This window comes from Bidens hawaiensis, unplaced genomic scaffold (genome assembly GCF_021521415.1).
Source record: "Bidens hawaiensis isolate Kalapana, Puna unplaced genomic scaffold, B.hawaiensis_p1.1 tig00419510_1, whole genome shotgun sequence".
NCBI classification, from domain to species: domain Eukaryota; kingdom Viridiplantae; phylum Streptophyta; class Magnoliopsida; order Asterales; family Asteraceae; genus Bidens; species Bidens hawaiensis.
The window spans coordinates 10,851-23,648 of NW_027504885.1; the positions used below are offsets into that span (position 1 = coordinate 10,851).

General features: G+C 31.1%; 2 protein-coding genes across 2 annotated transcripts; both read left to right on the forward strand.

Annotated features, from left to right (window-relative positions):
* Positions 1-2,990: 2,990 nt before the first annotated feature.
* Positions 2,991-3,888, forward strand: LOC143609204 (subtilisin-chymotrypsin inhibitor-2A-like). The gene is made up of 3 exons (XM_077084025.1): positions 2,991-3,198; positions 3,281-3,379; positions 3,455-3,888. The coding sequence occupies exons 1-3, from the start codon at positions 3,105-3,107 to the stop codon at positions 3,664-3,666; spliced, it is 405 nt and encodes a 134-aa protein (XP_076940140.1). The 5' UTR covers positions 2,991-3,104; the 3' UTR covers positions 3,667-3,888.
* Positions 3,889-7,070: 3,182 nt separating this feature from the next.
* Positions 7,071-7,708, forward strand: LOC143609205 (inhibitor of trypsin and hageman factor-like). The gene is made up of 3 exons (XM_077084026.1): positions 7,071-7,198; positions 7,280-7,375; positions 7,459-7,708. The coding sequence occupies exons 1-3, from the start codon at positions 7,105-7,107 to the stop codon at positions 7,650-7,652; spliced, it is 384 nt and encodes a 127-aa protein (XP_076940141.1). The 5' UTR covers positions 7,071-7,104; the 3' UTR covers positions 7,653-7,708.
* Positions 7,709-12,798: the final 5,090 nt, after the last annotated feature.

Consider the following 12,798-nt stretch of genomic DNA (forward strand, 5'->3'; position numbering starts at 1 on the left):
TAGTGGCTCATGTTGCACTCATTTGGTGTGCCTTGAAAAGAATTCTCTCCGGTTTTCACTTATAAAAACACACACTAACACTCACTTTGAAGATCTAGTGAAGAGTTTGAAGGTTTGGAGGTCATCACCACTAATCATCATCATCAACCATCATTACTATCATTAAGAAGAAAGATTCATCTACATTTGGTTAGATTGTTCCAAGTTTAATCATGTATTTGTTATTATCAATCATCTTAATGTTTTTCATGATGCTCATTATGAGCTAAACTCCTTTTACCATCTAAAATCTATGAAGAAGCTTTGTTTTACTTGATAATTAATCAAGACATGTGATGTAGTCTAGTAAAGTACATGGTTATATTACAATTATCTTTTGATGATAAATGTTTCACCATCTTAAATTACTAATTCAAAGTTGGTGGTTGTCAATCTTATTGGCAATCATTCATGATCGATTCATGTTCTTGAAAGATAGAAATACTTTGATACATTATCGAAACATGGATCCTTATATTGTACTTAGAAATGATGAGATATAAGTTATGGTGTATTTTTCTAAACCTTGGTAATCCGAAAATGGCTTTGCTTAGGATATCAAATTAGTTAAAGAAACCATATGTTAACGGAATGGGTAATTATATCCTACATAAATCAACCAATGGGAGGTTGTGTGATGAACTACAACCACCCGAAGCTGTTAGAATTGGTATTCGAGAAATTGAAGTCAATCATAATCTTTCTACTTTACGAAACTACTTGCTAACTTAAATTGACATCATTGAGATGGTATGACATTAGGAAAGGGTGGACTTTAAAATGCGCATATCATCTCCTTAGTGCCAAAAATGCTCACTTAAGGTTTAAGGAGCTATCTATTATATATTGCTACGGCAAGTTTATCACATGTCTACATATTAACTATCAATGCTAAAATGGAGTGGATTCTTGATCTTAGATGGTAACCTTCGCATAATTGAACGACTCGTTTAGAATTTCTTATCTTGGTCACCTATATATTATATATAAGTATTTATATCTTATAAAAAGTTCAAAAATTAACCCCAAAATGATTAAAACCTCCGATTGAAGTAAAACAACGATTTATTATTAGAAACATTTGTGTCCACGGATCGATAATTGGTTCTTACCAATACTATTCTACATATACGATATGTACACTTGCCTATTTTGTGTGTGTTTAGTCTTTGTAGAAATCACTTTTATAAATTTAAAACACGACCTTGTGCAAAAGCAACTCATTCCATCCTTTTATATTTTACGCCACGCGCAGCACACATCAGGCTTCATGACGGTGAGTTGGCAAAACCCGGGCATTGGTAATACCCGACGTTGTCGGTCCTGGGCGTTGGGGCAGTGAGTCGATGCGAATTCGAGAAGTTTCCATTACATTTGTTACAATACCAGAACTAAAACACAACGATCGGTAACCCACACGTTGGTAAGTCGTTGCGAATTCAGTTATTTTGGTAATGTTGGTTACAATATCATAACTAAAACAAAATGGACAGTAAAACAAGTGCTTTGGTAAAACCCAAGCGTTGTCGATTTCGAGCATTGTGGCGGTGAGTTGGTAAAATTTAGACGTTGGTAAAACTCAGGCGATGAGACGCTGAATCTACGCGAATTCGATCAATTTACGTTAAAACAAAGTTGAATCAGTTGATTCAAACATCATCTGATACCAATTGTAGGTCCTGAAACCGGATTCGAGAATGAACATATTTTGCTCTTGATAAACGATCTAGACGAGCAGTGAAACAAACGATCGAGTAAATAATAAACGGATAAATAATAATAAACGATCTCGTTATTGGTAGTAAAAGATTAAAAATATATAATAAATGAACCGACTCCACCCAAGGTGAGCTCCCCTTGGGTGGGTGATTTACACTATAAGAACACACACATATATGACAAACATAAGGCCATGTTTATAGCTAACACACTAATAGCCTAACATTCTAGAAGATTTCCTCCCGTTGAAGCTAAACTCGTGCACCGAAACTCTTGTCTCATATCCGGATTTCTCGCCTACTTTAATTATTTTCTTTATCATAATATATTTAACGTGTTCGTTATTTTGATATCATAAGTCACATTTTTGGCCTTATTGAAGATGAGTTTTGTTTTGTAATATCTAGGGTACTTTAAGTTTATTGAAAAAAAAAATATTAAACATTTTAAATTGATAACCGAGAAGCTGAAAGTTCATCTAGAATTTGGATTTCTATTTATTATGTATTTTTCCATTTGCTAGTATATTTAATTTAGTTGATCTTATTTCCTTTATTTTTTTAATGACTAACGAGTAAAGCTTCCGGCTATTCAGGGTAACTTAAAAGAAAAAAGACGATCACATATGTCCGCGATCGTAAACAACCCAAAGCCTATCATTTTTTGTTACCACGTGCTTATTTTTATCTACATTTCTTATAAATTTTATAAATTGTATTTAAAATAATCCAATATGCATTTTGACGTAAATTTTATTCAAAACAAGCCGGGTCATTGTTAAACCCATAAAAAGATTAGAAAAACTAGAGTCATTGTTAAACCCAGTAAAAAGATTAGAAAATATAAAAATTAGGGGGGCGATATTACACTCGTATATGGCCATGAGGGGGTTTTTTAATTTTTATAGACGACCATGTATGAATATTTGGTAAAAAAAGGATAATTTTGGGATAATCCAATTTTTTTTCCTAAATGTAAAAAGTGTTGACATCACGGTCAATGACGAAATTTAGATGCACGTTTGCTAACTTAACAGACGTTATTCGCCTATAATGGAAAGCTGTGTCTAAGTTTTGTTTTTGCATTATCAACAGTAAAACATTATATTTAAATAACCAAAAATCATTCATATTTAAGATATCTTCCCTTAATTATCCAGTCGTAGCCTACGTGGACTGAGAACTGTGGTGGATTAAAGGTTTCAAATTTCAATTCATGTCTGCATTAAATATAATTTTCATAAAACAAACAAAATCATTCAACTATATATACAAACACAGACTGAGCCCATAAACACGAACTGAACCCTTAACTTTGAAGTGCAACTTTCATTTGTTAACAAGAATATGGCATCCATCTCCACTCCCATTTCTACCTTCTCACCATCATTCTCTTTGCTCCAAAAGCCTAGGATCACCAACCAGAGTTCTCCAGTTCTCCGTATGTTCCGGTTAATAAAACTAAATTGAGTTAATAATACAATGGTTACATATATTTAATGAAAGTTGTTAATCTTGACCAGGATTGCCATCGATGAGTAAGAGGCCGGGGAAAATCAGATGTTCCATTGAAGGTAAGCCCGCTATCACATCGGACGACAGTGCACAACCAGGCGGTGAAGGTAATACATTATACATCTCATTTCATTAAGTTATTCAATATGATCTGAACTAACTTTTTTGAAATACTATTTTAGACAGATTGATTATTACAGGAAAGAGTTCATGGCCAGAGCTTGTTGGGAAAAAAGGAGAAGTAGCGAAGGCTATAATCGAGAAAGAGAATCCAGTGGTCACTGCCTACGTGATACTGGAAGGAACTCCCATCCCTTTGGATTACAGGACCGACCGTGTGTGGGTTGTGGTGAACTCTGAGGATGTGGTGATTCTAACACCGACCATTGGCTAGTTAACTAAGCGTGATCATCGAAAAAATGTAATAACAAATAAACGATGTGTGCTAGCTATATATTTTGTGACTACTGTTGTTTAAACTTTGTTGGGTAAGAACCATATTATATTATTATGTATGAATGTTTTAATAATTAATAATGTGTAAGCATATGATGTATGAATGCTTTATGTTTAATCAATAAAATGTGTACACACACGTAATAATTTGGTTCTTTTATGATTTGTTTTTTAGATGTTATCCGATCATACAATCCAAAAGGAAAAATTACGCAGAGTATATGAGATGCTAAACAAGTTTCCAAAACTACAAATATTAATTATTAAGTTTGGACAAGGATTTCCTTATATTGATATCTTTGAATTTCTAAACATATTGTCTCACCATTTTAATTTTTACTTTCTCTTGCTTTATAATAAACTGCCTTAAAACTCGTATATTACACTGGTAATTCATAAAAATACAATATCTATCTACCTATTCTAATAAAGTAAAATAATTTGGTACATATGTCACTTGTAGATTCATTCTTAGTCAAAATTTCTCACTCAAACTATTTTCATATTTTTAATGATTACTTACTTATGCCAATGTAATAAAAAATTATCAACCAATCATTTAATTAAATTATAACTAATTACCTAAATTATAGAGATTAAAAATATACGAGCATTTATGCCGGTATAATAAAAATATTTATATCTTTAATGAAGTCATATCTACCTTTTCTTTATTAAATCAATTTATAATTAAACACTTTTCAGTGTAGGAGATGAATGTTGTAAAAATTAATGAACGATATCTATAGTTCTAAGAAAATAAAAATAAGAAGACATTATAAATGAATAACAATTTTATTCACGTATTTATTTAACCTCCATGGATTCTTGGAGTTCTCATCATCTCTTTCAAATTTGTAATACAAAATCGTGTTTTAGTCGTACTAATTTTATATATGATGTTCTCTTTATATGTCATTTATAATGAAACATCTACATATATCATCTTTTATTAAAATTCACTATTCCATTAAAAAATAAATTACAACTTATAAAATCATTATATGCATCTTTTTCGTGATTATAAAGAAATTGCGTGAGAATGTCTCACGTATTCGTATGAATATTCCATTAAATATATAATTTGAACTTATTAAACTATTTAATTTAATAAAATATAGGTTTTTTTAATTAATCATTTAACTTTCATACTGTAATTGTATTTCTTTTGAGCTTCTCATGCATTACAAGGGTTCTAAAACTATTTAATAAATAATCAATATACAACAAACGATAAAACATATCAGACATTGTTAATAAACACTCGTTGTACAATAGTCTCTAAAACAATTTTATTTTTAAAATGGTTTTTAGTTTTTAACACAATGCACTTTTATTTTCGGAAGGGTTGACACAAATAAATAAACAAAAAATCTTGAAAATATCCTTAAAAATTTTATCAATGCACTTTCTTAGAAAAGTTACAAATAAAGAATGCTTTAGGTCATAGCAACATACTTCATTATTTGAATCCATCGTAAGAGAACTTAAACCGTAAATCATATGATAAAGATAATATATTAACCTCGATGAAACATTAATAGGGCTATAAGATTAGCTGCCGATGACCCCAAGAGAGGCGACGCAAGCAACTAATCAATGATAAGAGGCATAAGGGGCTAGCTTAAGCCATAGAGAGCCTTACAAATCCTGCAAACATGATCCTTATGAATAGGGTCAAAATAGACATGTGGTTGTTTTCAGCTAGTCCCCATTTAAAAAGGCGTTGTTGACGCCAAGCTAATAAATAGGCCAACATTTAGAGATGACAATACTAAGAACAATGCAAATTGTGGTAAATTTGACAACTGAACTGAAAGTCTCATTGAAGTTAAGACACAGTTACTATGAGGAACCAAACCAACAATACTTTCTTAAGGGCCAAAAAAGCCATATACGAAGACTGAAATTAAGAAACCGTCGAAAAGGGTCAAATAGCCATAAGGTTGTTTCCAGCTAGACTACCATTCACGAATGTGTTCTTGATGTCAAGCTGATAAATATGCCAACGTCGAGAGATGGCTATAGATGGAAAATTTTACAAGTGGACTGAAAGTCTCATCAAAGTCAAGACTTGGTTTGGTTTTTCTGAGCAACAAGACAAGATTTTTAATCTAAAAAGACCCTTCATGTCAAACTTATAGCAATAAAGCCAATCGAAACCAATCACGTTAGCACGGGGAGGACGAGGCACGAGTTCAAGAGTGCCATTGGAAAGTAGTGCAGACATTTCAGAGTCTATAACAGCTTTCTAGTTCCGTTCATGCATGGCTCAGCTGTGTATTATACTTTATACGTGCCCGAGTCTTCGTGAGTGATTGAGCCGAGCCATGTTCTTGAGGTAGAATTGGGTTAGCCGGATGTGCGGGCATTAGATCTTCTAGAAGGATAAAACAAAATGAAAGAAAGCCTGAAAAACTTGTGCATAAAATATGTGGTGGCCAACAATCGTCCTCACAAACAGACATATACTCCGAAAATTGATCTTAAATAATTTAAGAGTGATTTGAATTGTTTTCATAAAAAACGTTTAGCATGTGGACTAAACATGTGGCTAAAAAACTATGAGTTACTCACTTTGCTCTTTATATTATTTGACCTAGGTTGGAATACTATATATTTTACGGGTTAAATAAATGTAATACTATATACTTATAAATAAATAAAAAGTTATATGTCTGATACATGCATTGAACGGGTTTAATGAAACCATATATTACACAGGATGAATAATATATAATGTGATCTTTTAAGTTTTAACAAATACAATTGTAAGTATATCTCTATTAAAAAAAATTTGACATGACAATTATAAATCCTGGTAATTATCATATTTTGGACCTAATTAAGCATCATATTTTAACAAACCATAGAGGCGCAAATTGCATATTTAAATACTGATAATTAGTATTAGTGACTACTTTTGCATGGAATGAATGCTTATTAAGTTATTATATATAATAACATAAAAAGGTTACATTGCCTAAATTCTAAAGCTATGTCTAACTTTTGTTTTTTGCATTGTTACTATTGTTAAGAATTGAAAGTTGGATAATGGACGGGATACCCATACAAGTGACTATTAAAAGTTATAGGAATTAATCTTGTTACTTTCAGAAAACGTTAGTAACGAACCGTGTAAATAAGTCAACTAAAAAATCATACATATTTTAGATATCTGCAGGAAAATATTCGATCGTAGGCCAGGTCCAATGAAACCAAAGGTGAAGATGCTAGTTTATGTGGTTGCGTTTAAATAATATTCTTAAGAAACCAGACAAATCATTCAATCTATATATAATCCACAAATTGAAACTTTGAAGTGCAACCTCCTAATTTGAATCTTAGAGTTTTTGCAACTCAAGTGAAAAAGAAGATGGCATCCATCTCCACTCCTATTTCTACCTCCTCACCATCATTCTCTATGCTCCAAAAGCCTATGATCACCAACCATGGTTCTACAGTTCTACGTATGTTTCAAATAATTAATTTAGATAATAAGTTGATTATATAGTAGTTATACGTTAACGTTAATTGTTAATCTTGATCAGGATTGCCATTGTTGAGAAAGATGGGGAAGTTGAGATGTTCCTTGGAAGGTAAGCCTGCTGTCACATCCGATGGCGGTGGACTACCAATCGTTGAAGGTAAAGCAGCGGCTGTCTTCTCATTTCTTCAAATTGGTTAATACGATTTGAAAGAAACACCATGTAATTGTAATATAATACAGGGAAAAGTTCATGGCCGGAGCTTGTAGGGGAAAAAGGAGAAGTGGCGAAGGCTATAATCGAGAAAGAGAATCCATTGGTCACTGCCAATGTGATACTCGAAGGAACTCTCGTCCCTTTGGACTTCAGGACCAACCGTGTGTGGGTAGTGGTGAACACTGAGGATGTAGTGATTAAAAAGCCGATCATTGGCTAATTAACTAAGCGTGATCATTACGTACCAAAATTTCAAAATAATTACTGTGTACGTACTTGCTATGTATTTTGACATTTTGTGACTACTTTGGTTTAAACTTTGTTGGGTAAGAACCGAATTATGTAGGAATGCTTTAATAAATAAAATGTGTACACGTACGTTATAATTCGGTTCTCTTATGATGTGTTATAAATATATATTATTGTGGTTATCAATACCAAATATAGTTAGGCTTTTTCTCCAAGTTATCTTCTCATATATATACACATATCATTGTATCATATTGTAAAACACACCATATTAATGAAATCTCAATCTTTCTCTCTACATATCTTTCTCACATGTTTGGCTATTAGGCTTGTTTCACAACACGTTATCAGCACGAGCTGCCTTTGGAGTTGGATTGCATCATCATCATAAGTCAACATCGTTTCAAGGAACAACATAACAATCGACATGCCAGTTTCACAATATGTATTCGTTTATTGAGGTACATAATTAACCCTCTTCTTTCGTTTATATGCACCATATGTTCATTATATGCATATATACATTATATAATTAATATGGCTCTTTAAATGCGGTTATATGCGTTATGTGCTATTTGAAAATATTCCATGAAATCAAAATTCTTGCTTTCTTTCTGTTTGTTGAATGATTGTTTCCTTTTATGCTTATAAGTTTGTTATAACTTGTTTTATTGTTATATTTTCATTAAAAGAAAAAAAAACATGATTGGCAATCGAGATACGAAACAAACTTTTAATATATCTTAAAAAAATGCTAGCATAGATACTATACTGATATTTCAAATTCCCATTCTTAATGGTATTATTTTATTATTATCGAAAAGTATAATGAGATTAGATGGGTCGGTTTTTAATGATATGGTTGATTCAGTCTTGCAAATATATTTGAAACGGATCCAATATAGTTGGTTATTGAAGATATTAAAGTTTTAAACCCCAAGCATCGGGTTTCATAACTTAATAAATTATTCTAGTTTATGTTTATCAACAAATTTTTAGAGAAAAAAGCGTAACCTGTTTTGTGGGATTATTTCTATAAACTCACCATCTCTTTGCTATTTTCTATTTACATTATTGTTGACAATTAAATTCATGTTCCTTCAGTTTATTAATATTTATGATGCCTATGCATATTGATAATAAATTTACATAAGTAATTATGTAGCTAGTTATAAAATCGATAGCATAAAAGATATACCATATTTATGGTATGAATATGATGAATATTAGCGATATCTTTAGTTCATTACTTTTGAACCATATCATATAATCATGTTTTTGAATCGTGACTTAACCAAAGAATCGATATTCTAATAGAAAATATTGGATTATTTATTTTGATTCTTGAGTTGGGTTTTTTTTGACAACCTGAATATTCGAACAGAAAAGAAACGAGTTGAGCAAGTGTTTATGCCCTATTTTTTGTTATATTATAAGCCAACTTTTGTGATTAGCTTCAACAAATATGTTTTAAAATGTAACATGATTATTTTTATTCATCACATATTATTTATTTTAAAATCGAATTCTAATTTAACATGACAAGGTTAAATGCTTTTGAATTCCATTACCATGTTTTCAGTAACACAAGAGCAACAATGTTTAAAAACTAAATCATAGAAAAGTATGTTTTGTTTTGTTAATTGGGTTGCTATAAGAAAGATATATTTACATACTTTATATATATAGTTTAAAAAAAATGTTGAATACTACGCTTACCAAAACCAATCATTAGTTTGAGTTTTCGATTGGCAGTGATTTACTTTATACTTTCCTTTTGGTGTTTGTATGTGTATCTAAAAACATGTATTTTATGTTTATATATTTTTATGAGCATGAAACGAATACTACAAGTTAGATACGCTTGTTATGATATTTTAATAGAAGTTATGTGGTAGTAAAAGTAATTGGACATATTCTACAAATACAAAAGTTATATACATTTGACTGTGTAATTAAAGAACCATACATGCAATAAGCATAAAGCGTTATTATTATTTGTTTTATTTGGTGTATAGTTTTTATTTGATGTAACTATACTGCATACTATAATTTCTTATATTGCATAATTTGTCTTTTTGATATACATTGTTTTCAAGATTTTATAATTTAAATTAGCAACAAAAAAAATCGAAAATGCAGTTTATTGCCACGATCATGAGGTATTATGATCATGTTTGGATGATAGTAAATCCATTTGTTTATTTAGAATAATACGACACCTGAAGTGTCATTCTTCCTAACTCTCATAATTGAAAGTTATAAAATATTAGCATGATAAAACTTACATGATTCATCATGTAATTACTTCTCAATACTTGTTATATGAAGAGAAGATTAATTATGAGGAAAAATTGAAAAACCCCATGAAATTGGTGAATAATGAAAAACAAACCTCAAGTATGTTCCTGAAGTAGCATATCATTAAAACGTATAAAATGTTTGAAGTAATGTTATATCACTATCTTTGATGAATAATGAAAAACCATGAAATTGGTTTGGTTATACTCCATTCCCTGAAACGAATGTGACTATATATATTGATTGTTTTGATCATTGGCATAATTGAAAAGATTGTAAGGATGATCATTAATAATGAGACCTATTCATGCTAACAATGAGATCGGCTACCAAAAGTGGCAAATGGATTGATCACATATGAGATATGGAACACATGATCGCTTGTAACGATAATACAATGTTCTCTCATATAATACATATACGATCATAAACATGAAGTTTATGGATCATGATAATCTAATGGCATGACCGGTTAGACCACACCGAGTCAATGATGTGAAATTATTGAGGAACCAAAAGATTCATCATAATAATTATACATGTAATATTTCTCAAAAGGGAAATCATTTATTTACCAACTGAAGGAGGGTGTGAATCCCTAGATGTTATGGAATTGAGAAAAGGATACACATATCCTAATATGATACCATTTAGTGTTTTGAAAATCGATGCATCGTCTAAATGGTTATCAAGATTGCAACTTGATGTTTGCATGATCTATGGCTTAGCTAATAAGATAGCAAGCATATTATTCCAGACTGGAATATTTACATTTGGTTATACTAATGAATTTGATTGCCAAGTTAATAATGATCATTTTTGTTAAAGACGATTACTCAACGTCTATAATTTGTTGCAAAGGCAATATCACAAGAACAAAGGTTCATGTTTGAATTTGAGTACATATGATGTTACATGTATTAGAAACTAATTCACATCAAGCCAACAAGTTATGATACTTCCTCCCCATTATAATTGGTTTTTGGTCGGTAACCAAGCATTTCTCATCTAATATTTCGTGTGTATTATATACTGAAATTAATCCACCAGAAAACACAAAGATGAGGTCATAAAGGAAGTTGGGAATTTATGTCGGTATTAAATATTATTTATGATTATATACTTAGAGCCACCAATGAGATATTTGCTTATGGCTCATTAGTTTTTACTTTAATGAATCAACATTCCCAACATTATGGGGAGATTTAAAGCAGTTGGAAAACAAATTTAGTTGGAATGAATTATCATTGATCCTCAAACTAAATTATTTGAACTAAAAGTTCAAAGGATAATTCATGAATAAAGATTAACGAATGAATTACCGGACGATTCACTGACCAAAAGAGACTGTCTAGCTAAGAAACCTATACGAACTACTAATGCTCCAATTAATAAATGTCCCGGAAGGACAAACGCATATTGATAATAATTCTAATGCACGCTTGTAGCGTGGTAGATTGATCGGTTCCAAAGTTAAAATTTCCTCGAAAATTGGAGCAAGTAATAAAGATAGTCAAGTCGAGGTACAATAAAAAGGTCTCTTGAAAGAGATTAGACATGATGGTTCTTGAAGAACCTAGGTACCAGAAAACAAAAAGCTCTCAATAAATTATATTGTATCATGTCTACACAGATATATGGAATCGAAATAAAGTCGACGTCGCTATACTTTTATATAAATGATGATGATGAGGATCAAGATTATAAATCTGCCTATGAAAAATGATTGGCCAAAGTGGAAAGACACAAACAAGGCAGAGTTGAATTCTCTAAATAACGGAAAGTTTGTAGGACCAGCAGTCCGTACAACTAATGTTGTAAAATGTGTTAGATGTGTTAGATACAAACGAGTATTGTATATGAGTTATGAAAATTCATCAAGTGGTATAAGGCAAAAAAAAATTGATGGTACAAGAATTTTTGCAAAGACCCATGATTAATTATTAGGAGACACGTTCTCCAATGGTGGAAGCAATGACTTTCCGATAACTAAACAGTCTGGTAATATAAAGAGAGAATTGATATGCGTCCAATAAATATTGTTATTCAGTTGATACTGAGAGTTTACAATAAAATCTATGAGGGATTTGAATTATCATGTAACATCCTAAAATTTTGATAAATAATATTTTATATATTATTTCTTAAAAACGGAAAAGTTTACTAGAGTTATTAAATAAATAATAACAATAAAAAGAAAGATAAGTAGGCTAAATAGATGGGGTTAATTATGGACTAAAAAGGAAAGATGAGCCTTAGGTCCATGGGTTTAAGGGAGTATAAATACCCCTCAAAACCCTAATCCTTTCCATTTCCATCCATATTTTCCATCTTATTCTCTTTAAACACCCAAATACACACCCAACCCTTTCGCTTTTCGGCCGCCACCTAAATCAAGGAACCAAGATCAAGATCAAACCTTTTATTGATAAATCTTTGGGAATACAAGCTAGATACAAGATCAATAACTCATACAAGCTAGCCGTGACCTAATAACCATACAAAGGTACGTACTTTACGTTTAAAGGTCACATTATTTTTATGAACATCTTGCCATGAAACTTGACCCAAGAGTAGATTGGATCTAGATACATCATAAAAATACAAACTTGATGATTAAAATGAACCCAATGGTCTTATGATAGTATTCGGCTCATATATAAACCTTAGATCTAGCCTAGAACGTTTTAAATCTATAAAGGTCTAAGCTTTGTGCCTAAAACGGGTTAGATCTGGATATTGATATAACGACGAGAGAAAAACGGTTATAAAATATGTTATAAAAGGGTTGAATTCATGATTAAACCTTAGAACAG

Bases quoted from the DNA above. Each gene is read 5' to 3' on its own strand.
- LOC143609204 (XM_077084025.1), top strand. From the start codon at position 3,105: ATGGCATCCATCTCCACTCCCATTTCTACCTTCTCACCATCATTCTCT. The intron at 3,199-3,280 runs GTATGTTCCGGT...AATCTTGACCAG, and splicing joins CCAGAGTTCTCCAGTTCTCC to GATTGCCATCGATGAGTAAG. The intron at 3,380-3,454 runs GTAATACATTAT...ATACTATTTTAG, and splicing joins TGCACAACCAGGCGGTGAAG to ACAGATTGATTATTACAGGA.
- LOC143609205 (XM_077084026.1), top strand. From the start codon at position 7,105: ATGGCATCCATCTCCACTCCTATTTCTACCTCCTCACCATCATTCTCT. The intron at 7,199-7,279 runs GTATGTTTCAAA...AATCTTGATCAG, and splicing joins CCATGGTTCTACAGTTCTAC to GATTGCCATTGTTGAGAAAG. The intron at 7,376-7,458 runs GTAAAGCAGCGG...AATATAATACAG, and splicing joins TGGACTACCAATCGTTGAAG to GGAAAAGTTCATGGCCGGAG.